Consider the following 27,860-nt stretch of genomic DNA (forward strand, 5'->3'; position numbering starts at 1 on the left):
AGTTAGGAATGCACAGTGAGGCACGAGGTTAAAGCAGCAACTAAAAGGGACAATACTATAAAAGACATAGACAGGCAGAGGATTAAAAAAAACAGCATAATCAAATGTCCTTAGACAGGTTTGTCAAGTTCATAAAACGGAGAACGTGAGCAGCTGTGTTAACCCTACGAAGTTGTGAATGTATCGATATAGTGGGCGGCGGGTGACGGGTATTTTCGGCGATTTTCTGTTTTCTACGCCTAGGGGTCCTGACTTTGATCGGTAATTAAAACTTTTTAAGGCCCGACTTCAGTTCCAGTCACTACTCGGCTTCTGAATCACAGTCACCAGCTATCGTAGTCAAATACTTCTGATACAAGAAGTCGCCCTTGTTCTCCCAGCGGTCCTCTCAAAGAGGGCTTGTTCGAGAGCGTGCTAAAAAGTACTGCCTCGGAAATTTTTATGGGAATCAAAGTTTTTTAACTTAAACAAACGTCATTAAAATTCTACATCTTCATTCTTCATGTCTAAATATTTATTTCTCAACATAGTCACCCTGCTGCTACCTTTGCACCAAAATAACACATGGTGGGTGAAGAGAGGAGGACATACACATAGAACAAACAAAGAGGGAGTTTTGTTGCCAAAGTAAGTCCACTAGCAGTATACATTTGAGGATGAAGTTTCTACTATGTTCGTGTGGAGCACAAAACTGTGTGGACGTGAATCGTGGACTGTGGGATAATCGGAAAGGAGAGAGTACAAGCGTTTTAGATGAGGTGCGACAAAAACATTTTGAAAATTAGGATAGGCGAGGTAAGTAACACATGGAAATCGTTGAGGAGAAATGACAGGGTGATAGGACATGTGCCAACACATCAAGTAATATATTGATGGTACGTGAGGGAGCAGTAGAGCATAAGAATATGGAGATAATGTCCGAGAATTAAATATATCGATCAAATAAATGAGGACTTTAGGTGACAGTGCTACTGTTGAGATGAAGAGGTTGGCAGTGGAGAGCATTTATTGTGGGACTGATGACACCACTAAAGAAATATAAATGTGATTATACCTTACGTACTTTCCGGTAATCTGAACAGAGTATGGTACAAAACGTTTCTTCCGCACAGTTACTACAAAATGTCCAACTGAGAATTCATCGATCTGTGCAAACTGAGCACAACAGGAACTAGGCACGTTTTGCACTGTATTTAAGAAGCACCCTAATGCAAGCTGCGATAGGTCGCCATGGTGCTCTTCCATGGACAGTGAAAATAGACTTCTTGTTCTGGAGGCACGTAAGGAGCCTATTTTACGAGACTCAGCTCGACCTGTTTGCTAGGGATGTCGCAGCAGCAACAGATAGGCAACCGGACTCCTGGGATTCTTGAGCATGCACGCCAGTGGATGTTTTGTCGCACTAGACACTGTTGTGATCGTGGTGGTCCGCATTTGAAACAACACTTGTAAGGAAACATTTATGTATTGATTGCGGACTGTTCTGTACACCGATAGAGCAGACTAAGCCCACTGTCATGAAAGAGTACGCGTTTATCTGAGGGCTGTTCTGTCATCACGGTCTGACATAAGAGTCGTGTTGCCCACTGCGACAGTAGCACACCAAACTGCCTGGAAGTTACATTGTTCGACGCGATCTTGCGAAAGCGAATAGTAATTGCTTACAATAGTACAATGGTTTTTACCAATGGGAGCGAGAGTAGAGTAATAACTTGCAACAACAAGAAGACCCCACATCTGTCCTTTTTGGATTCCTAAAGATCTTCCGAAAATATGAAACGCTACATTTTAGAGCATATCATTTACGATTCTCTTGTAAATTACAGGTATTTGCTGAAGGTGACCTTTTCCTTATAATAGCAGTAAGTGGCCACTAAACACCAGTAGACCTGACCTTTTGCAGTAAGGAGTCGAACATCTACTCAACAACATCAAGTTCTGTTCACTACATTTCCAATCAAATCAATGAACGGAGAAATAGGAAACTTATTCGGAATGCGATACATACATATAGTATTTAACATACCATATAACTCTTCAAATCTGAAACAGAAGGGAAAAACACACAGACGTGACAATAACGTCGAAATCAAAACAACTGTTTCCCAACCAAGAAGAAACCCATTCCACAACTCTTGCTACGTCTGGCCCTAAACGGCAAGAATCATATTAATACATCTCCAGAGAACCTTACACACCATTTCTCGCAGCGACTTCTATTTAGTTTGCGTGCCTATGGAGTATCGTCTCAGTTGTCTGACTGGATTCGTGATTTCCTGTCAGAACAGGTAACAGAAAGTCATCGTGTAAAACAGAAGTAACATCTGGTGTTCCCCAAGAAAGTGTTATGGGCCCAGCCGGCCGCTGTGGCCGAGCAGTTCTAGGCGCTTCAGTCCGGGACCGCGCTGCTGCTACGGTCGCAGGTTCTGATCCTGCCTCGGACTGTATGTGTGTGATGTCTTTAGGTTAGTTAGGTTTAAGTAGTTCTAAGTCTAGGGGACTGATGACCTTTAGATGTTAAGTCGCATAGTGCTTAGAGCCATTTAACCGTTTGTTATGGGCCATCTGTTGTTTCTGATCTACATTAACGATTTAGGACCCAGTCTGAGCAGACCTTTTAGATTGTTTGCCGATGATGCTGTCATCTACCGTCATGTAATGTCATAGGTGATCAAAACTAATTTAGAAATGCTTCAGACAAGACGTATTTATGTTTAAAACCGTGGCAGTTGACCCTCAGTAATGAGAAGTGAGAAGTCATCCAATGAGCATTAAAAGTAATCCGATAAATTTCGGTTACGCAATAATCACATAAATCTAAAGGCTGTAAGCTCACCTAAATACAGTTACGAACAACTGAAAATTGACACCGGCACATAGATAATGTTGTGGGAAAAGAAAGCAACCCAATGACTGCGATTTATTGACAGAACACTTAGAAAATGTGGCTGGTCACTAAAGAGGCTGCTTATCTTGCGCTTTTCCGCCCTCTTCCGGAGTACTGAGATGCTGTGTGATATACGTATTACATAGGTCTGACGGAGGACATAGGAAAAGTTCAAACAAGGACAGCTCGTTTTATATGATTTCGAAATACGGGAGAGGGTGGCAGGATATGATGAGGAAAATGGGATGGAAGTAGTTAAAAGTAAGGTATTTTTCGCTGCGGCAGCAAGTTCTCATTAAACTTCAAACACCAACTTTCTCCCCCGGCTACACTGGTGTCCAAAATTAAGGCAACAAACGGAAATTTTGCAAGGTTGCTTTTATTTTTCCAGAAAATGATACAAAAACCTGACAGTAAACTTGAAACAATGGAAACAATACAGCAAGTAATAAAAAAAGTTCTTCGTTTTTTCCAACCTTTCCCCAAAGCCGGCCTTGGTGGCCGAGCGGTTCTAGGCGCTACAGTATGGAACCGCGCGACCGCTACAGTCGCAGGTTCGAATCCTGCCTCGGGAATGGATGTGTGTGATGTCCTTAGGTTAGTTAGGTTTAAGTAGTTCTAAGTTCTAGGCGACTGATGACCTTAGAAGTTAAGTCCCATAGTGCTCAGAGCCATTTGAACCATTACTTCTCTTTCCCCAATGTTTGGGTCCAGAAATCGTGTTTCATGGACCCTCCAGATGCGAATCCGCCGAGAATCACTCTCCAGGCGAAATCGGAACTCATCTGTGAAAAGAACATTGGCGCTCCGTTCGACCGTCCAAGTGGAATGTTGATGACTCCACATTACCTTCTGTCAAGACATGCCAGAGGTAAACAGACAGCAGATCTCTAACAAGCTGCGACGTGAGATGCCAGTTGCCATCCAGTACTAAGGCTGTACTGCCGTGCCCTTACAGCCAAATAACCGTCCATTCTTTCTGATGACACAAGTGGTCGGCCCTACACTGTTCTTTGGGATATTGTTTCAGTCTCTATAAATGTCACCACATCCCAGAAACAACTGAATTCTGGTACCGCGCGCTGCGGAATTTGAATCCCCGCCAGACGTCATGGACGTCGAAGACCCCTAGAGGTCTCTGCACCATCGCGCCATAAGCTGTGGCGGCGCCCGCCTCCTGGCCCGCATTTAGTGTGAGGGCGCCACAGTGGAATTCGTGGTTCCAGCGGCCAATAGCGGCGCCCCCGATAGAGTACTTAAGCACCTGCCTCTCGCTCAGCCAGCCAGTCTAACCTTGGGTACGTCTTTGGACACATCGCTTCGCCTTAGACAGCTTATTTACTTTCTTGTTCTATGTACGAGTATACGTGGATTGTTCACGGGCCACTCCAAGGATCCCGCAGCGCTTTCCGTCACTTCAACCCACGAGATATCAGAGTACCTAACGGCTCAACACAAAAGTTTTGTCTCAAGTACAGATAGCGTTGAGGATCAGTGGACAAAGTTCAAAACCATCGTACAATATGCGTTAGATGAGTATGTGCCAAGCAAGATCGTAAGAGATGGAAAAGAGCCACCGTGGTACAACAACCGAGTTAGAAAACTGCTGCGGAAGCAAAGGGAACTTCACAGCAAACATAAACATAGCCAAAGCCTCGCAAACAAACAAAAATTGTTCTTCTTCTGTAGTGGTCAATCCAAGGATTGGTTTGCAACAGCTACAATGTGCGTCTTTCAGCTTTTCTCTTCATTTCTTTATAGGTGTTACATCCCACATCTTTCACGATTTGATCCATGTACCTCAGTCGTGGTCTTCCTCTTGGACTTTTTCCCTCGACATATCCCTCTATGATTGTGTTCAGGAGTCCTTTATGTCTTAATAGATGGCCTGTAAATTGCACTCTTCTTTTAACAATGAAACTCCAGAAGCTTCTCTTCTCACCTGCTCTTTCCAGAATCACTTCGTTTGTGACCTTGCCGATACATTTTATTTTGAGCATGCGTCTATAGCACCACATTTCAAAAGAATTTAGCTTCTGGTCTTCCTCTGTCCCGAGAGTCCATGTTTCACACCCATAGCATGCCACACTCCACACATATGATTTCAAAAATCTTTTCCTGATTTCAAGGCTGATGCTCTTAGATGTTAATATGTTTTTCTTCTTGTTAAAAGCAGCCTTGGCTTGAGCAATTCTACTTCTCACTTCTGCTTTGCTCCTTCCATCCCTGGTAATATTACTGCCCAGATAAGTAAATTTACCAACTTTTTCAAGCAGTTCATTGCCTACATGAACTTGGATTTTCACTTCATCTTCTTTTTCACATGCCAATACTTTTGTTTTTGCTTTATTAATTCTCATATTATATTCCTACACAGAACAAAAATTACGCGAAGCGAAATGTAGTGTGAGGAGGGCTATGCGAGAGGCGTTCAATGAATTCGAAAGTAAAGTTCTATGTACTGACTTGGCAGAAAATCCTAAGAAATTTTGGTCTTATGTCAAAGCGGTAGGTGGATCAAAACAAAATGTCCACACTCTGTGACCAAAATGGTTCTGAAACAGAGGATGACAGACTAAAGGCCGAAATACTAAATGTCTTTTTCCAAAGCCGTTTCACAGAGGAAGACTGCACTGTAGATCCTTCTCTAGATTGTCGCACAGATGACAAAATGGTAGATATCGAAATAGACGACAGAGGGATAGAGAAACAATTAAAATCGCTCAAAAGAGGAAAGGCCGCTGGACCTGATGGGATACCAGTTCGATTTTACACAGAGTACGCGAAGGAACTTGCCCCCCTTCTTGCAGCGGTGTACCGTAGGTCTGTAGAAGAGCGTAGCGTTCCAAAGGATTGGAAAAGGGCACAGGTCATCCCCGTTTTCAAGAAGGGACGTCGAACAGATGTGCAGAACTATAGACCTATATCTCTAACGTCGATCAGTTGTAGAATTTTGGAACACGTAGTTTTTCGAGGATAATGACTTTCCTGGAGACTAGAAATCTACTCTGTAGGAATCAGCATGGGTTTCGAAAAAGACGGTCATGTGAAACCCAGCTCGCGCTATTCGTCCATGAGATTCAGAGGGCCATAGACAGGGGTTCACAGGTAGATGCCGTGTTTCTTGACTTCCGCAAGGCGTTAGATACAGTTCCTCACAGTCATTTAATGAACAAAGTAAGAGCATATGAACTATCAGACCAATTGTGTGATTGGATTGAAGAATTCCCAGATAACAGAACGCAGCATGTCATTCTCAATGGAGAGAAGTCTTCCGAAGTACAGAGTGATTTCAGGTGTACCGCTGGGGAGTGTCGGAGGACCGTTGCTATTCACAATATACATAAATGACCTTATGGATGACATCGGAAGTTCACTGAGGCTTTTTGCGGATGATGCTGTGGTATATCGAGAGGTTGTAACAATGGAAAATTGTACTGAAATGCAGGAGGATCTGCAGCGAATTGACGCATGGTGCAGGGAATGGCAATTCAGTCTCAATGTAGACAAGTGTAACGTGCTGCGAATACATAGAAAGATAGATCCCTTATCATTTAGCTAAAAAATAGCAGGTCAGCAACTGGAAGCAGTTAATTCAATAAATCTTCTGGGAGTAGGCATTAGGAGTGATATAAAATGTAATGATCATACAATGTTGATCGTCGGTAAAACAGATCCCAGACTGAGATTCATTGGAAGAATACTAAGGAAATGCAATCCGAAAACAAAGGAAGTAGGTTGCAGTACGCTTGTTCGCCCACTGCTTGAATACTGCTCAGCAGTGTGGGATCCGTACCAGATAGGGTTGTTAGGAGAGACAGAGAAGATCCAATGGAGAGCAGCGCGCTTCGTTACAGGATCATTTAGTAATCGCGAAAGCGTTACGGAGATGATACATAAACTCCAGTGGAAGACTCTGCAGGAGAGACGCTCAGTAGCTCGGTACGGGCTTTTGTTAAAGTTTCGAGAACATACCTTCACCGAAGAGTCAAGCACTATATTGCTCCCTCCTACGTATATCTCGCGAAGAGAGCATGATGATAAAATCAGAGAGATTAGAGCCCACACAGAAGCATACCGACAATCCTTCTTTCCACGAACAATACGAGACTGGAATAGAAGGGAGAACCGATAGTGGTACTCAGGGTGCCCTCCGCCACACACAGTCAGGTGGCTTGCGGAGTATGGATGTAGATGTAGATGTAGACCGTTCCAGTAGACGTTACAACATTTCGGCGACGAGGTAAGCGGTGGTCGTTGTTGGTATGGAGGCGAAGTTGGTCTGTCTGCTGGAGCAACAGCAGCAGCTCATGCAGCAGCAGCAACTCCAGTTAGACAGATTACAAAAGTCGCTGCAGTTGCTAACGGACAATGTCGATGCCCGGGACGCGTTGCCACAAGAGCTTCCTTGTCCTCAGGTGTCCGATGCTTTCCCACGTCGGCCGTCGTTTCCACCCTTTAATGACTCTAAAGAGGACTGGGAAACCTACTTACATCGGCTGAAACAACATCATTTCACGGCTTTTCAAGTCATGGACGACTCCTTTCAGCGGTCGTTGTTTTTGTCTTCGGCCTCCCCGGACATGTTCTTTCTTCTCCCCAAGTTGGCACGGTTGTCCGATCCTGTGGTTCTCTCTTTCCAGGAGATCTGCCTTTTTGCTGACAAACTATTATTCCCAACGCTACCACGTGGTCGCCTCTCGGCTGGAGTTCCACCAGTACCATAAACAGCCTGGTCAATCGTATCGTTCCTGGTCACGAACTTGCTGGGTCTCAGCCGTCGATGCGATTTTACGTGCACCAGTCAGCAGTGTAAGTTTTCGTATGCGGACTCCCTGATCCAGGATGTGGTGGTTCAGCTGGCTCCCGATCTTGAGGTCCGCACTGCGGCGTTGAACCTCAACAATCCCTCCTTGGAAGAGATTCTCCACATTTCCCACTCCTTTGAAATTGCTCAAGCCGCTAACGAGCGTCTTATGGTGCGACCGCAGGTGGCGGCGATCGCGGCGTTACGGCGGGTTCCGCCCTCGTGACATCGACGTGGCCCGGCCGACAGAGGCCAGTGCCGTCGGGACCCCTCGTTGTCCGACGTCTCTATGGCATCGGCGCCTTCGGTCACCCCTCGTCGCCGGTCGCGCGGCCCACTTCCCTCATGCCCACAGTTTTTTACTGCCCATTCGCGGGCTGATTGTCCCCATCGCTGGAAACCGTGCACGCTGTATAACAAGGAGGGCCACATCCGATGTTTGTAGTAGTCATTCGACTCGCTCCAGTCCTGCCCCTCCTGGGCCTCAAGATACAGTCCATGCTCTGCGGTCGGTCGTCCCACAGAACTACCCGTCAGTGCGGGAGTTTTTCCTCAATCTCCGCATTTTCACTCAGGATGTCTGTTTTCATGTTGACACTTGGGCCACCGTCTCCTTAATTAATATGACGACATTTACCTGGCTGGGCTCATCTGCATTGTCGCCTCCCTTTCACCATTTGGTCGCCTACAGAGACAGTTCCATTCTCCTTCATGGGCAGTTCGTCGCCCAGGCGTCGTACAAGCATGTTTCCCAGTTCCTTACCCTCTTTATCGTCGACCATCCGTCGGCTTCGAATATTTTAGGACTGGATGCGTTTCAACTGTTGGGCTTTTCAATTTCCGACGAAGTTAAGGTCGCTTCCACGGCTGCTCCCTCTTAGGACTTGGACGATCTGTGCTCCGCTTTTGTGTCGTTGTTTGGACCGGATCTCGGATGTGCTTCCGGCTTTCAGGCACACATCACCCTACGGCCGGATGCACAGCCTCGCTTTTTCCTGGCCTGGCCCTTTCCAGTGGCCTTACGACCAGCGGTCAAGCAGGGACTTGATCGGCTCCAGGCCGCTGGCGTGCTGGAGCCTGTAACTTACAGTGCGTAGGTGATATCACAGGTGGTCACACGGAAACCCAATGGGTCCCTACGGCTGTGTAGGGACTTCGGCGCTACTGTCAATGCTCAGTCCCTGATTGACACTTACCCCATTCCCCGACAGGAAGACCCTCTTGCCAAGCTTGCCGGGGGAGATCGACCTGGCTGAGGCACACCACCAGTTGCCCTTGGATGCCGAATCTCAGAACATAATGGTTATCAACACGCCTTTCGGATTGTATAAGTACAAGCGCCTTTCCTTTGGTGTCTATTCGGCGCCGGCCATTTTCCAGCGATTCCTGGAGCAGCTTACACAGCCTATCCCTGCCTGTGTGAATTATCTTGGTCACCGGGCGTTCCCGCCAGGTACACTAGCAAAACCTCAGTGCCATATTTCACACTCTGCACTCTGCTGGTTTACGCTGTCGGCTGGACAAGTGTTGTTTTTTCCAACCGGAAGTGGAATACTTAGGCCACTGGCTTAGCAAAGATGGCATTCGCCCTTCAGGTCGTAATGTTGCGGCCATTGAGGCCCTTCCTTGTGCCAAGGACTTATCTGAACTCTAGGTGTTTTTGGGCAAGTTTACTTATTACTTAAAGTTTTTGCCCCAGGCTGCCTCCGTTGCTCAACCCCTCAATCACTTGCGTTACAAAGGGGTACCTTTTGATTGGACGCCAGCCTGTGACCAGGCTTTTCTCCGTTTAAAAGCGATGCTCAAGTCCGCCCCTTGTCTTACTCCCTTTTCTCCGGATGGCCCCTAGGTTGTGGCGGCTGATGCATCGGCGTATGGCACTGGGGCCGTCCTTGTGTGCCAGGATGCTGATGTCTCCAAACAGCCCATCGCATATGCCTCTAAGACGTTGACCCCAGCACAACAGCACTACTCCCAGATGGATAAGGACACTCTGGCGATCGTGTTCGCTGTCCAAGAATTTCACACCTATCTCTTTGGGGCAAAGTTCACCCTCCTGACGGACCATAAACCCTTGGTTACACTTTTTGGACACCACTCGCACCTTCCAGAGCGGACAGCTCAACGTCTCCAGCGCTGGGCATTGTTTTTACACCCACCATCCCCCATGCTAACGCGGACGCTTTGTCACATATCCCAGCAGGCCCCAATCCTGCCTTTGACCGACAGCAAGTCCTCTGCTTTCACATTGATTCCGCCGCCGTGTTGCGATGGCCGGTCTGCCTCTTATGGCTGCTCACATTGCTGCGGCTACCCGCCGCAACCCTGTGTTGCTGCAGGTTCTCAACCACGTGGTCCACAGGTGGCCGTCCTATGTTACTCGTCAGATGCAGTCCTATTTCAACCCCTGGTGCCACCTGTCCCACAGGCTCTCTTGGACGATGATGTCCTTCTGTTGGCCACAGAGTCGGATGCCCATCAGATGGTCATCCCTCCTGAATTGCAGCTTATGGTGCTCGGTTTGTTACACCACGGGCACTGGGGTATGTCCCGAATGAAAGTTTTGGCTCGCCAGCATGTGTATTGGCCTGGCATTCATGGCGATATGGAGCTCCTGGTCCGTGGGTGCACTGTCTGTGTGCGTCACCGGGCAAGCTCCCCTCAGTCGTTTGCACCCTGGCTTGAGCCTTGCTGTCCCTGCGATCGGATCCATATCGAATTTGCGGGCCCATTTTTGGGGTCCATATGGTAACTCATCATTGATGCCTACTCCGGATACCCCATATGTTGTCTGCATGGCAGCCACCACTCATGGCCCTGGCCCAGGTTCTCACCATTGAGGGCCTGCCACACATGTTGGTCTCCGATAATGGTCCCCAATTCACGGCCCTCCTTCCATGACTTCTGTCAGGCCAAAAGTATCAAATTTTTCTGTAGCCCCCTTTCCACCTTTGGTCCAATGGTGCAGCGGAGAGGCTTCTCCGCACTTTTAAGCACCAGTTGACTAAGGTGATCTACACATCTCCAACCAAGTCGGCCCTCACCCTGTTTTTGAGCACCTATCACACTACGCCAATTGACTGAAGCAGTTCGGCAGAGCTCCTTCATGGACGACAGCCGCGGACCCTGCTCCATTTGCTGATGCCATCCTCCTACCACCGCCACTCCCGGCCCTCGCAGCGGTATGCCCCTGGCACGGCCGTATGGGCCCGCAAGTACGGGCGCAAGGGGGGTTGGACACCCGCCATGGTCGTCGCGGTCTATGGGCGGCGTGTAACGTCGGTGCAGACGTCGAAAGGGTTGGAGCGCCGCCATTACAATCAGCTCCGCCCGCGTGCCGCCACGGGTCTCGCGCCGCTGCCTATTCCCTTCAGATACAGACGTGGCCCTCGAGTCACCGTCGCTGCCCCGGTTGCCGTCTCCCGCGGGCCTGCCACCAGCCCTCTCCGCCTCCGGGTGGATCGGTGGCTCCCTCCCCCGCCCTGGACTCCGGATCGGTTGTCATGGATACCTAGGGCGTCCCTTCCTCCCCGCCAATAGCTGTTGATGAGCCCAGCTCCTCTTCCCACTGCCACCCACCTCGGCACTGTCCGGGGTGTTTCCGTCCCTACGCGCAAGTTTCAGGGGGGAGGGATCTGGTACCGCGTGACGCGGAATTTAAATCCCCGCCAGACATCATGGACGTCGAAGACCCCTTTAAGTCTCTGCAGCATCGCGCCATAAGCTGTGGCGGCGCGAGCCTCCTGGCCCGCATGTAGTGTGAGGGCGCCACAGTTGAACACATGGTTCCAGCTGCCAATAGCGGCGCCCCCGGTAGAATACTTAAGCGCCTGCCTCTCGCTCAGCCAGCCAGGCTAACCCAGCGTACGTCTCTGGACACATCGCCTCGTGTTAGACAGCTTATTTACTTTCTTGTTCTGTGTGCGAGTGGACGTGGTTGTTAGGCTTTCTTGTGACTCCGTTGTTTCGATCTTGTTGTTGTTCGTTCCGTCCTTCGTTGGTCGTGTCCGTCCTCTTCCGTTGTGTTGTTGTTCACGGGCCACACCGCCGGTCCCGCCGCGGTTCCCATCACTTCAACCCCGCGACCGTTCCGGTCACCGTTACAACAAGAACGATTGAGTTTAAGCCATCGGGCCACATCAGTATACGACTCTCCCGCTTCCATTCTTCCTGTGGCCCTCCACAGCAGAGAGTCTGTAGGCGTATTTACTGTGCCACGCTGCACCGTCTGTGACTGTGTACACAGCGGCTGTAGGTGTGGGACGACCCTGCAAACACTACCCCACTTTATAGGTGCCCTGATGTCACTGCTGGCGTGCAGCTACATCTGTTGACAATTTGTATGACTATAACGTGAATTAGACAAAGGACGGGGAAATAGCAGTTTGTTGCTTTAATTTTGGACACCAGTGTGTTTTGTTGGCGCCCATCTATATCTATAATCATCATAATAAAATGAGAGAAATCAGAGCTCACAATAAAAGATTCACGTGTTCGTTTTCCCCACATATTCTCTTCCTTTCAGCGGAGTAAGGTGCAGCTATGAATATATTCGAAAGTATTTTTTCGTGAATAAGTTGTGTCTTTCGACAATTTACTCATGCTTGGAACACAAAATATAATTACTATTTCCTTAACTAAGTAGAAGGATAGAAACAAACTTTAATTATATGGTATTCTTTCTCCTCTCTAGGAAGGCTAGTGCCATTTCAGCTGTCAGAAAAAAAAATGGCTCTGAGCACTATGGGACTCAACTGCTGCGGTCATCAGTCCCCTAGAACTTAGAACTACTTATACCTAACTAACCTAAGGACATCACACACATCCACGCCCGAGGCAGGATTCGAACCTGCAACCGTAGCAGTCGCACGGTTCCTGACTGCGCGCCTAGAACCGCGAGACCACCGCGGCCGGCTTTTCAGCTGTCATATGGTAATAATTTTCACAGCAGTGAGTGTCGCAACTGTAGGCAATGCTACACTCCGCTATTACTCCATGTTTACTGTTGATCGTTCTGTTGATTGTATACTGTAGTGGCCTTCAGTTCCAAGTTGGTCTGATTCAACTCGCAGTGTTATTTTATGCTGCGCAAGCCACTTCATCTCCAAATGATAACTGCAACCTACATCTTTCTGATTCTATTTCCTGTATTTATCTCTTGGTCTTCCTGTACACCAGTACTTTCCTCAAATACTAAATTTGCGATCCCTTGATGTCTCAGAATATGTCATATCAACGGGCCTCTTCTTTTAGTCTAGCTGTCCCACAAATTTCTTGTCTCACCATTTCTCGCCAGTACCTTCTCATTAGTTGCGCGATTTACCCATCTAATCTTCAGTATACTTCTGTAGCACCACAATTCAAGAGCCTCTATTCCTTCTTATCTACTCTGTTTTAACCCATGTTTCGCTTCCATACGTACATGTCTACATCCCAGACAAATACCTACAGAACACATTTACTAACACTTAAAACCTATATTCAATGCTAACAAATTTCCGTTCTTCAGAAACACTGTTTTCCACTGCCAGTCGACGTTTTATATCTTCTCTACTTTGGCTATCAGATTTTTGCTGGCCAAATAGTAAATCTCATCAACTACTTTTAGTGACTCTTCCCTAATCTAATTCCCTTAGCATCATCTGATTTCATTCAACTGCATTCCATTATATCTGCTTTACTTTTGTTAATTATCATCGTACAACCTCCATTCAAGACGTTACCGATTCTGTTCAACGGCTCTTCCAAATCCTTTGACGTTTCTGACAGAGTTACAATGTGAAACTTCCTGGCAGATTAAAACTGTATGCTCGACCGAGACTCTAACTCGGGACCTTTGCCTTTCGCGGGCAAATGCTGGCAGAAGCAAAGCTGTGAGGACCGGGCGTGAGTCGTGCTTCGGTAGCTCAGATGGTAAGGGTTAGCTGCCCTCTGTAATAAAAAAAACTTAGTTAATGGATCAATAACGAACTGAAACGGGTGTCTTGCGATGTCCGCACCGAGCAAATGGCACGAACGAAAACACGAACAAAATGAGATTAAAAAAAAAAAGAAAAGGTGGTAGAGCACTTGCCCGCGAAAGGCAAAGGTCCCGAGTTCGAGTCTCGGTCGGGCACACAGTTTTAATCTGCCAGGAAGTTTCATATCAGCGCACACTCCGCTGCAGAGTGAAAATCTCATTTTGGAGAGTTACAATGTCATCAGCAAACATCAAAATAAAATTTTTATTGCTTCTCCCATAAATTTAGTTACTACTCCAAATTTTTTTTTGCCATCCTTTATTGCATGCTCAGTGTACAGATTGACTAACAACAGGTATAGGCTACAACCCAGTCTCACTCCCTTCTCAACCACAACTTCCCCTTCATGCCCCTCGAATCTTATAACTGCCATTTGGTAGCTGTACAAGGCGTAAATAGGCTTCCTCTTCCTGTATTTTACCCCTACTACCTTCAAAATATCAAACAGAGTACTCCAGTCAAAAGTCTACAGTTGCTAAAGAGGTAGGTCTGCCATTCCTTTAGCTATCTTCTGCCCGCCGCGATAGCTGAGTGGTCAGCGTGACGGATTGCCGTCCTAAGGACCCGGGTTCGATTCCTGGGTCGGGGATTTTCTACTCTCAGGGACTGGGTGTTGTGTTGTCATCATCATCATTTCATCCCCAAACGGCGTGCAGGTCGCCCAATGTGACGTCGCATGTAATAAGACCTGCACCAAGGCGGCCGGACCTGCCCCGTAAGGCGCCTCCCGGCGAATGACGCCAAACGCTCATTTCCGTTACCTATCTTCTAAGTTAAGTCGTAGGTTCGGTATTGCTTCGCGAATAGGCTACTAACAGTTTTTACGTTCTTCTGTAAAGAATTCGTGTTTGTGTTATGCAGCCATGACTTATCAGCCTCGTAATTCGGTACTGTTTCTACAGTGATGCTTTCAAGTTCATCGCCCTTGTATAAACTCTCTATATATTCCTTTTATCTTTCAGCTTTCCCTTCTATGCTTAGTATTGGTTTCACACCTGAGCTCTTGCCGGCCGCGGTGGTCTCGCGGTTCTAGGCGCTCAGTCCGGAGCCGCGCGACTGCTACGGTCGCAGGTTCGAATCCTGCCTCGGGCATGGATGTGTGTGATGTCCTTAGGTTGGTTAGGTTTAAGTAGTTCTAAGTTATAGGGGACTGATGACCTAAGATGTTAAGTCCCATAGTGCTCAGAGCCATTTGAACCTGAGCTCTTGACAATGGTGGAGCTGCTTCACATTCCTCCAATCGCCTCTTTCATTTTCCTGTGGACTGTATCCTAGTGAAATAAGTTTCTAAATTCTTACGTTTGTCATCTAGCCATTCCTGCTTAGCCATTTTGGACTTCCTGGCAATCTCATTTTTAGACGTTTGTAATCCCTTTCGCCTGCTTCATTTGCTGGATTTTTGTTTTCTCCTCTCAGCAGTTATATTCAATATGTCCTGCGATATACAAGAATCTCTACTAGGCCTTGTCTTCATACATATTTAAACCACTGCTGCCTTCACTATTTCATCCCTCAAAGGTACCCAACTGTCTTTTCTACTGTATTCCTTACCTTTGTTCTAGTCTATCGTTGCCTAATGCCCCCTATGAAATGCTCAACAGCATCTCATTCTTTAACTTATTTAGGTTCCATCACCTTACATTCCTATCATTTTTCAGTTTCTACAGTTTTAATCTCCAGTTCATAACTAATGAATTGTGGTCAGAATCCACATTTGCGCATGGAGATGTCTTGCAGTTTAAAATCTAGTTCCTAAATCTCTACCTTACAGTTATATAATCAATGCAAAACATTATAGTGTGTCTAGATCTTTTCCGTGTATACAACCATTTCACGGTTCTTAAACCAGAAAAGATTAAATTAGGCTGTGTGCAAAATTCTAACAAGTGGCTTTCTCTTTCATTCTTCTCCCGCAGTCCATACCATTTTTCTTTCTTTTCTTTTTTGTACTGTCGAATTTCAGTCCCCCATCACAATTAAACTTTCGTTTCCTTTGACTATCTGAATAATTTGTTTTATCTCATCATACATTTCCTCAGCCTGTTCATCATCTGCAGAGCTAGCTGGTATATGAAAGTCTACTAATGTCGTGAGTATTGAATTTGTGTCTTTCTTGACTGCAATAATGTGTTGACTATGCTGTTCATACTAGGTTAGCTGCATTCCTTTTTTATTCATTATAAAACCTTTTCCTGCATTACCCCTATTTGATTTTGTATTTACAACCCTTTATTCCCCTGACCCAAGGTCTGTTCCTCTTGACACCAAACCTCACTTAGTCCCAATTGATCTAACTACAACCTACCCACTCCCATTTTTAAATTTTCGAACCTACCTGCCCAATTAAGGGATCTAACGTTTCATGCTCCGACCTGTAGATCGCAAATTATGTCCCCCCTGATAATAAAACTTTCCTGAGTAGTCCCCTCCCGGAAATTTTAACTATTTTACCTGAAAAACATTTTAGCCAAGAGGATTCCATCATCATTTTACTATGGGATACAACTGCACGCCCTTGGGAACTGATTCTGTTTTAGTTTCCCCTTGCTTTCAGCCGTTTACAGCACTATTGTAGCCAGGTCATTTTGGTTGATGTTACAAGGGCAGATCAGTCACTCATACAGAGTGTTTCCCCTACAACTACTAAAAAGAATATGGCCTCTCTTCAGGACCCACGTGATTGTTTGACCTCTAAGCAGATAACAGTCCATTGCTGTTACACATTCGGAGTGGCTATCTCTATTGCTGAGGCACGCAAGCCAAGTCATCACCGACAGGGTCCATGGTTCATGGGGTGAAACCCCCATCTCCCGGTAGTCCTAACTGGCAACAACAATGTATTAAACCACTCTACACTACCACCAAAACAAGTGCAATGGAATTTCAAATAAGAAGTGATTATTCTTAAAATGCACTGTACAATCTCAAAACTTCACTTGCATGATCTTAAAAGGATACTAGATATTGACTACAGCCAAATCTAGGGCACAAGAATGTGATAATTTTATAATGAAAGGAGTTTTGTAGGTTAATCCTATTGGAACCTCATCTTACAGATAAATCCTTAGCGTTTAAATTACTATATAAACTATAAGAAAGTAATAATGTCGTGAATCAGGTAAAAACAGTGAGTGATATACGCATAAGAACTTTCGTTTTCAGAAGCACAGAAATCGTACTATTCATTTGGCGGACATTTCGTCAAATACTCGTAATGAAATACTTAAGTTAAACAAGATGGAGTTGAAGGGCTTTAAATGTTCTATCAGCCTTAAGCAGCAACAATATTTATGTTCCATGGAATTCATTGATGTTTTCCACTACATTATGGAACATTTACAGCTTTCTCAACTTCCGTCACGCTTATTTTTCAGTTTTTTATTGGAAAATAGTCTGAGAAACTATAATAAATCAATAAATGCTGAATAATCACAGTTTATAACTTATCACTTCATGTAAATATCCTCCTGCAAAAGTATCTGTTTTCTTAGTATGCTTATTATCTCAGGATCTGAAACATATAATTACCTTAGCCGTTAAAGAAGCTGTGCGAGAAAGTGTGAATTGCTGGTGCTGCGTTTGTTGTTGTGTTCCTTCTTCCATATAAGCGTATACACTCTAACACAAAAAGACGACATACGACGAAGGAATTAACTGAATAGAACGGAAATCGGTAGATATAATGTATGTGTACAAACAAACAAATAATTGCAGTTCCTGAAGAATTAGATGATTTATTCAGGAGAAAGAGCTTCACAGACTAAGCATGTCAATAACACGTTGGTCCACTTCTGGCCCCTAGGCAAGCAATTATTCGGCTTGGCACTGAATGATAGACTTGTTGGATGTTGTTCTGGGGGATATTGTGCCAAACTCTTTCCAATTGGCATGTTAGGTAGGCAAAATCTCATGTTCGTTAGAGGGTCCCGTCCAAACATTCTCAACTGGGGAGAGATCCAGTGACCTTGCTGGTCAAGGCAAGGTTTGAGAAAAACGAAGAAAAGCGATAGAATCTCTCGCTGTGTGTACAGGGAATTATCTTCCTAAAACGTAATCCTGGGATATCTTGCATGGAAGGTAAGGGAATATGGCATCATATATCGTTAACATATCTCTGTGGTGTAAGTGTGCCATGGATGACAACCAAACAGATCCTGCTATGAAATGAAATGACTCCTCAGACTGTTACTCTTGGTTGTCGGACCATATGGTTGCGATAGTCAGGTTTGTATCGCATCGCTGTCTGGAGCATATGCAGATATATCTTTGCTGGTCATCAGGGCTCAGTCCTAAGCAGAACTTATCACTGAAGGCAATTCTGTTCCAGTCAATGAGATTCCAGGCCGAAGACGTGTCTGGAGTCGTCCCAGATAGCCGTTGGATACCACCCTTATTGATGGCAGCTTGCAGTCAAAATGAGCCCCGTTAATATATACTGGAAAATAATCGTGACTGAAGCTGGGAAAGTGTAATTTTATGAACATGATTTGTGTTTCGAAACAAATTCGTATTCTTCTATGTTTGACTGTGATATTCTATCAGGTACCTGGATGTTTGAAGACAGTACTGACCATATAGGTTATATTGTATGGCTGTATTACATTTAACAAAACGTGGTTTTGTTTAACTATTTCAGGTTGACAGTTCTGCACTACACAACAGTTACCATACTGAGTTCGCTGCTGCTACTGGTGCTGTGGCGAATTATCCGTGTTCTGATAGAACTGTGACATGTACAGTGCCATACGGTTGCACCAACAAACTCTTGAGTTCCTCTAAGCACGCCACTTCCATAGAGCCCATTGACAGTTGTGCATCAGGTCCACACTCAAAGTAACTTTTGACATCAATTCACATCTATATAGATCTATTACAACGTTATTGCTCTATTTATGCTGTCTTCATAGTCTAAATGTAAATCACCAAAACTCTGTTTGGACTAATATTGTCTAAATTCATTTAATTGTTCTTATTTCTGAAATTACTCTTACTATTTATTGTCAGGATGAGATTTGATACTAATTTTTAGGTTTTGAATTACTTACTAGATTATCTTTAATGTTGCTTGTCTTGATGTAACATATTTCCTCTCGAGATGTTATAACAGAAGAAATAAAAGACGTATACAATATCAATTCAACTTCTTACAGAACTGTATGAATGCAGAGTCTCGCGGCGATAACATTGAATAAAATGTTCTCGGGTTTCCAAACGCGTCAGTTGGTTAAAACTACACCAGCTTTCGGCCAAGTTCTCCTTGACCAATGTCAAGTGTTATGACTGCCAGTGGGCTGTTGGTGAGCCCTTATATAAGCTAACTGCCGGCTGTGACGTCACTGGTGCCCGTGACATTGCCATATATGGCGATTTGGCTATGGTATCCCATCATATCAACACCGCTGCCACCAGGAGGATATTTCGTCGTGCCAGCTTTGCATTATTACAAGAAAGGATTCACAACACAAGGCAACAGCTGGATGCAAATGGACGTGCTCTCATGGCCTGGCACCTGCAGTTATCAAGAACACTCACAGCTTTGGACTGGGAATGGGTCGACGCTGCTACGGTTTCTCAACAGACGTCAGCGCAAAAACGAACTACAGATAAGCAGAAAGGTAAGTTCGGCCGCCTTTCGCAACAACAACACTTGGCCACACGGACGCTAGAAATTAGACGAATTTTTGGAACACCTCATTGGCATCAACAGTTATATCCAGTTCACCTTGGAGCTGGAAAAAGATAATGCATTGAACTTCCTCGACGTCCTTGTCCACCGTAAACGAAATGGGTGCCTTGGCCACAGCGTCTACAGAAAACCCACCCACACAGACCTGTACCTGCACGCCACCAGCCATCATCATCCAGCACAAAAGCGCGCAGCATTGCAAACATTGGTGCATCGTGCAAGAGTAATATCAGACGACGACAACCTGCACCATGAACTGAGCCACCTACGCAAGGTTTTCAGGAATAACGGCTACAGCACCTATCAAGTGAAAGAAGTGATTTCTGGGAAAGATCAGAATAAGACCAACGACGAAGAGCAGGAAAAGAAACTTGCTTTGCTGCCATTATGTGGCTCTGTGTCGGGCAAGATAAGCCGCCTGTTGAAAATACACAAGATAAAATCAGTCTTCAGGCCTCCAACGACAATCCGTCAAGTACTGAGACCAGTTAAAGACGCTGTAGGTCTCAGAACACCCGGAGTCTTCTAAATACCTTGTGAGTGTGGCGAGAAGTACATCGGGCAAACAGAGCGCACTGTGGAACAGCGCAGGAAAGAACGTGAGAGGTGTTATCGCCTGCGCTATCCAGAGAAATCTGCGTTAGCTGGGCTTGTGTTAGAAAACGGTCACCACATAAAATTTGGCGATACCTCAGTCGTGGCTCGCACTAACGTCTTCTGGGACAGTTTAGTAAAGGAAGCAATTGAAATAAAAATTACCACAAACACCCTGAATAGAGACGGTGGCTTACAGCTCACCGCTGCGTGGGATCCAGCGATCGCGCGGTTGAAGAGGGCTCATCGAACGCCGACTCAAAACATGCCCATGTATGGCAATGTCACGGGCACCAGTGTCGTCACAGGCGGCAGTTAGCGTATATAAGGGCGCACCAACAGCCCACTGGCAGTCATAACACTTGACAATGGCCAAGGAGTGCTTGGCCGAAAGCTCGCGCAATTTTAACCAATTGACGCGGTTGGAAACCCGAGAACATTTTATACTTACAGAACTGATTTTTTGTTAAAATTTTCTTTCCTATTTTCGTTACAGCCTTTTCTGAAGCTTCAAGTTCAGAATTAGTATATCAAATGAGAGAACAGTTTCCTGCTTCGAAGTCAACGAATATATACTATAACAAATAACGTCTTGTGAAGCTCATGTACAGACCACAACTGACAACACAGCTCTTAAGTCACCAAAATATCCCAGTTGTAGCCTTCTGATGTTTATTGTAGTACACCCTTCAAAATTATAGAGTTATTAATTCATGAGTAAACTATAGGAATGCCAAACTACAGTTACAACAGTAGGACATGAAATGAAAGGTATAGTACAGAAGACAGTGAGAGATTTGCAGCTTCTCCCCATATTATTCCATTTGTATATAGACTACACAGGAAAGAGAACCAAGGCAAGATTTGGGAAACGAATCCTAACTCAGAGAGAAGAAAGAAAAATTCAAAACTTACTTAAGACACTAACGTTGTGCTACAGACCGCATGGAACTTGGAAGGTCATTTGGACAGAATGAATTTTATCTTGAAATGAGTTTATGAGTGTCAACAAAATTAAAATAAAGTCAACACCTGCAACTGAATTAAACCATCTCTTATTCTGCTGTGTCCACACTATGTAGATATGGACAATGAAAAATATAAATAATAAATATAAGAGTAGGGTGCCATTAATCGCCATAAAGGTGTTATTAAAGTAATTATCTTCACTAAAAAGGAGATATTTCTTAAATACAGGATATCGATTTATGTACTGGAAGTAGTGTCTGAAAACATTTGTTTGGCTTTTACAATTATATAGAAATTAAACATGGGCAATAGAAGCCCTGGAAATATGATTTGATGGGAGGATAGTGAAAATTAGACAAGTTGGTAGAGTATCTAATTAGGAGTAAGTTAATCAGTATCAGAGACTGTTTCAATGTAGAAGCATCGAAAAAACATATATCATTAATATATATTGACATCATTAGAGGTAATCAACAAATAAAGTGTTATTTCTTTGAATTTACTATAGAAATTTGGCGCACTCTGTCAAGTATAGAATTATCCTGGGCTTCATCAACAATGAAAGTAATGACACACATCAAGTTAGCTAGAGCAGCTTTGCTCAACACCTTGTCATGATACATTGGTGTGTTGCAAATACTTGTCAGGTGGTTGACGATATTTCTGATGCCTTCTAATCCTCCACAGACAAAATCTCTTGAAAATAGCAAATTTATTGCCAAATAGTTTCTTAGAGTAGCCCAACTGGCATGGCATCGCTCATCATTGTAAAATTTGTATGTCATAGTTATTTCATAACAAAAAATGTACCACATGTTCAATGTATTGGATGTTACTTATGTGCTTACTTCTTTGTATTTAGGGACAAATTCACATGTAAGGAGGGGTGCCATTAAATTATTGAAATGTCTCTTTTCTGTGGGTGAAGGGAAAAAAATGAAGAAATGCAACTCAAGAGGTTATGCACCCACGTGTTTAAATGTGGTCATATGACTAATGCGGTGCTGCAATTCTGTGCAGCATTTTTAAAACTTCATATGGTATGTTCATTATACTAAAACACACAGCTACCAGATGTAGCGTAAACTACTGCTGTCACACATAGCCATTTTTCCTGATGTCCCTGTGTTGTAACTTCTATGAACGAAAACGGTTATTCGCTGTGAACTAAACAGGAACTGGACTTGTTTCCTAGTTTTTAACTACATGTATCTCTGTTGTAATGGTGAACAATGCAAGTGGTGTAGTAACAGAAACGCTATTTGAGTAAATGTGTCACCAAAACTATCTGAAATTGTATAACTATATATCCATATTGCAATTAGATTTCATTAAATTAATTAGAAAACCAAAACTGTAAACTAAAGAAACTGTTCTGTGAAATTCTTTACTGTGCAGTGGACAGTGCTATAATGTGTGATGATGATGACACGCAATTCCAACACGCTAAACTAACAGAATACGAATGCTATGTAAAACTACAAAACTAATTTTAAAAGAATAAATAACCATAATGTTTCTATGAAAATGCCCTGCAAATTTATGGACTCAAAAGCAACAAAATTCTAAACACTTACTGATACACAAATGTAACTCTGCACTGCGAGAATAGCACTTCTGCATATGAAATGCAATCTGAACTGAGCTTCACTTAAACTGAACCTAGTAGTAGTTTTAGAATATAAAGCTTAACTGTGAATGGTCTTAATGTCTTGGCTGTGATGTAACTTAACCTATCATATTTTCATGGCTTATTTGTGGCAGCAGAAACTCGGTGCTTCTCCAAGGTCGTGCAGCAGAAAACTAGCTGAAGCAAAGAAGACCTAGTATAGGGCAGTGCAAGGACTTGCAGCTCTTCTAAGCAGATCATGGTTTAGTTTTAGCCATTGTTTTCCGCTCAGTGCTGCGACACACATAACCAGAAAATAAACTTTGTTTAGGAGGCAGTGTACAATTAAAACTAATTAAATGATTGAAAGAAAACTAACTTTTTAAAAACAATATGGTGGATACTGAAACTCATTCCTTGACAATTGTAATGATCTTTGCAAATCTTACTTTTTCTAATGATTGTTACACTGCCATGAGATTAATTATTGAATGGTAACAGAGTGGTAAATATATAACCATTGAGAGCAAGCAATATGAACTGATGCCTTTGCTTAATCATGACAAAACAATGAAACTAATGAACCCTAACTAATAACGAAAAGTCCTAATAAAATGTTCCATTTTCCACGCACATCATAAATTATGTGCAAGCAAGCGATGTAGCAACAACAGTGTCCGAAAAATTTCACTTCTCCAATTAAACTTTATCAAATCAAATTCCCAAAATTCAACATCCTCTGTGTGTTCATCTCTTTACTCTGCAAGCTATTTCCAGATAGCTCGCTAGAGTGCCCAACACTTGACTAACTCCCTAGCTGCTCTTAGAATGCTGCAGCAATGACAGTGCCTCAGACAACTGAAGATCACTGTGCTTGTACTTAGAACTTCTGTGGCATAGCATATTGACTATTGAAAACTTCTGTTTGAAAAATATTCAGAGTGTAAATACGAACTATGAAATCAAATGAAAATGTTGAACTTCATCACCTTCCTGAACACAAAGATTATCTAGAAACCTTACATAACTACCGCACTTGCCTGATTATAATTTGGCAGGATGTTGCTAGCAAACAGAAAACAGCATACAACAAATTATACCAGAGAACTTCATAGATAAGTGACAAAAATAAATTTTAAAGTGAAATTCTGAATAAAAGTACAAGTAAAATGATTTTGACAGGTATGAAAAGATTATTACATTTCCAGTACATAACACAGTAGTAATGAAATTAGACTCCTGATTACATGCATTATAAGAACACAAGGCATGATGTAGCCATTAAATATCTAAGAAAGAAAGAGACATAGAGAAATATGACACTTATTTAACAAAGGTAATAAAGGGCTCTGTCCTGCTTTGGGAGGAAGGTTAAAGTGCATCACAGAATCGTGGACACATGTCACACCAGTATACATCAAGATGTTCCAAATATCACAATTAAGAATGAAATCAATAAAAAGTAGTACACATATGTGAATTAGACGGCAGACACAGGAAGGCAGTTAGAAAGTCGTTAGTCATCAGTCAGTAACAATAAAAATCTTGAAATATCATCATATACTAATAAATAAAATGATAAATGGTAAATATGTTACTCCAAAGTAAACTTAACTTACTGATTAAATAGTATTATAAATGGCCTGTTTTGTTGCCTCTTTTTCAGCATTTAATGTGGGTGGAATCAGAATAAATGATTGAAAAGTAACTCAGCTAAAGGTAGCAGTAAAGTAACCAACATTTTATTTTTGTGCACTGAACTTACAAATATCCACATTACCTTCTTCACTTCTTATCACCTTTCTCCTAATTTATGTTATTATCATAGCTTCATATGTCTTGAGCTACTTACATATTTGACTACTGCAGAATGAAAACTTCAACCTATTTCTTCAAACATTATCCTTACTTCATTAGAATATTTCTTCTGTCAATATACCACTATACCACATTATTCATTTACCTCTATACCATTCATTTTGCTTTTACAAAACGACCCAACATTACACACTGCTATAAAACCTATGTAAATGGGATCTGTTTCTACACATTTCCTCTTACCACTTCACAGACATTAACATCAAAACACACCAAAGATCTAATAAGTACCCTCTGTCAAATATTAAATTTATCTATGACACTAATTAAAATGAAATTTTTTACTCTCATCTGGTTTTTCTCCAGACTTAGAACATCATGTTTGCACACACTATAACTTACCTAAGTTCAATATATATATATATATATATATATATATATATATATATATATATATATATATATATATATATAATTTCATTTTCATTAAATATTATTGTTCCTAAAAGACTGAAAGAATGTTGCCACAAGCAATTATCTCTACATAATGATGTCTTACAATTTTAAGAGTTAAACAATGCCATGGCAAAAGACGTAAACTGAAAGGGTAGAAAATCTCAAGTATTGCCAACATTATGGGGAAAAACGTAATAAGCTTCCATATCTTCTTTGTTATTCTTCCCTGATGCAAATTTCAAAATCCTTTTATCAGTTTCTTCCGTCATCTGAATGCTGTCCCTTTGCAGCATTCCTCAAAATACATCTTTCACTTTAACTTTCCTTGGAAATACATATCCCTTAAACATACAGAATCATTTCAGTACATAGCAAAGCACTATCAACAAAATTCCATATTCTCTACAATGCATTGCAATTCATGTGGTTGAAAGTACAGGAGTAAAAATTATTGCAATGGACAATTCCTAAGGAAAAAAAATAAAAATTAGACAGTCATTTGCAAGAGTGCCGGTACATACAAATAAACAAAAATATGAAATATTACAAATTTATTATTGCTGCACATCTCTTCCAAGTTTCATTTTAACTACCCACCTTCAATTTTTATGATACACATCATCACAGTAACCATAGCTTTCCTTAATGGCTGCTTATTGCTTTACTAATCCCATTCATTCCTATTGACTACATAATGGCGAGATCAGTAACACTTTCTGCCTAGGATATTCTCTACTTTTCACCCCATGTTATCTTCCTGTTCTCTCTTTCAGTTTATCTAAGAATCCTGTTTTCACCATTTCATGCCTTGCTATATGCATTACATTGTTAACTATTTTTCTCACCTATTCCTTCTCCATTTCACTAATTATCTAATACTTTTTCTTACCATTGTTCATCAAAAGTCATTACTTTATCCAATAATCAGCACTCACTCTCAAATACACACATCAGCAAAACAGTCTCACATCTCAGTCTCTCTCCTCCCCATTCCTATTATACTCCATTAAGTCCTTCCTATCTTCAATCATTACTTCTGTACAGCCACAAAATACTTAAAATTCTTTCTTATTAATGTTCAACTTACACAGCACGTCACTAATTCAGTTAAAACATTACTACACAACTATACCATTTTTGAATTTTATCCGAAGTCCCAGATTTCATACACAGAGCTTTCCTCAAATAATTATCTTATTCTTGTCGATTCCCAAAAAACTCATCTGTCACTATCTTATTTTGTCACCATTTAGCAGGAGGTGTATGCTACTTTTATACAATACAGCAATATTGGGCTATAGCTACTCTATCTTTTCTCTGGATAGTTCAATAGCTGAAGAGAAGTTTTTGACAGATACAAAGGATTGTATGATAGTAGGAAGCAGTGCAGAAAACTAATGGTAGAAACATCGTTGCAACAGCTCAGGAGTTATGCACAATACTGCACATGTCCATTGAAGAGCAATGAACACCTGAGCCCTAAATTTTCTTTTTTTTTTTGTGAAGACCTCGAAAAATTTTAGCTTTAAATTGTTTGAAACTGGAACTGTCATTCTTTGGTATGCACAAATACTCTTCATTGTGTTGCTTCAACTGCAGCTGCAAGAGGAATTTTGTTTCTGAGAATGTTAGGATACATGCCACTAATTTCTGTAGTCATTTGCATTTACCATATTTGAGGATTATGCTCATACACAGGAAAACCTTCTGTGATCTGAGAAAGGCTTTTGATTATGCTGACCACCATGCTTTGGTCTCCAAACTAGAATACTGTAGAATCTGCAGCAAAAGTTACAACTAAATCATATCTCAATAAAAGTAAGTAGGTGGTGAGTTCAGGAGATCACTTATCAGATACACTTGGTGTTCATCATCGAGTGCTGCAGAAATCAAAATTAGGGCCTCTCCTATTCCTAGTCCAAATAAGTAACTTATGTGATAATACATATGTAAAGACATATATTATGCAGATTTTTTGTCTGTAAACTATGTATTTAAAGAACTTGTCGAAATATAAACTTGGTGAAAGAAAATGTAGCAACCCGGTTTGGTGCAAACAGTTTACTATTAAATGTGAATAAGACACAGAATATGTGGTTCAGTCTACCAAAGACAGTAAAAATAGAAAAACAAAACGTTAAATTTTTAGGCATTATACTTGACAGCTAGCTGACATGAAACACCAATGTAGAACAGGTATCGAGTGTAGTATACTTACTGAAGAGACTGATGTCATGTGTCCCTCTGAATACGTAAGGACAACATATTTTGCATTTTTCCAATCTGTTTTAAATTAGGGATTACTACTCTGGGAAAACAGCAAAAAAATAATGAAATTCTTGTAATTCAGGAGAAAACTGACTTTAGTATAAAATTCCTCAGTTTAACAATTTAAAGAAACCTAAAATAGGACACACATGTTGAAAACCTAGGATGTAATTTGTATTAAAATATATTTGTAATTAATATGGTTAACAAGTTCTGCAAATACGCTGTTGGTCTAAAGACTGTGTACTATGCTGTATTTTCCTCTCACCTGAATCACAGACTAGATATTTTGGGAATAACAACCAAGCCAAATCTTAATAAGCTACTGCAACTTCAAAAAAGGGATATAAAAATCATGTGTGGAGCAAAATGTAAGGAATCATTCCTGGGCTTGTTTCCAAAAACTAGGGTGCTAACTGTAATAATCATATCCATCTCAAAGCAATATTACTTGTTAAGGGACTACAGCCCAACATTTGCTCTGATTTGTAGCAGTACAATACAAGAAATGAAGAAAAGTTTTACATCAGCAGCCTAGAACTCTATCAAAAGGGTCCACAATACGCAGGTTTACTGTTAGCCAATGCACTGCCCAATAAAGTTGTGACCCTACCCACAATGAAGCTTAACTTACAGCAAAAGATATTCCTGTTACAAATCTTATTTCACATTAGAACAATATTATACTTAGATGCAGAATAAGAAGTGCTTCGCAAAGTATGTAAGTAGTGTTAAGCTAACCATTT

The 27,860-nt window shown here is 42.5% G+C and overlaps 1 protein-coding gene across 1 annotated transcript in view; it reads left to right on the plus strand.

Annotated features, from left to right (window-relative positions):
- The window catches only part of LOC124595856 (fatty acyl-CoA reductase 1-like), a 236,167-nt gene extending 217,386 nt beyond the window's left edge, over positions 1-18,781 (plus strand). The window contains exon 9 of the mRNA XM_047134762.1: positions 18,351-18,781. Within this exon, the coding sequence (XP_046990718.1) occupies positions 18,351-18,444 (94 nt within the window). The 3' untranslated portion in view covers positions 18,445-18,781. The remainder of the gene's footprint in view (positions 1-18,350) is intronic.
- Positions 18,782-27,860: the final 9,079 nt, after the last annotated feature.

The sequence above is a fragment of the Schistocerca americana genome, chromosome 2 (assembly GCF_021461395.2).
Source record: "Schistocerca americana isolate TAMUIC-IGC-003095 chromosome 2, iqSchAmer2.1, whole genome shotgun sequence".
Lineage (NCBI taxonomy): Eukaryota > Metazoa > Arthropoda > Insecta > Orthoptera > Acrididae > Schistocerca > Schistocerca americana.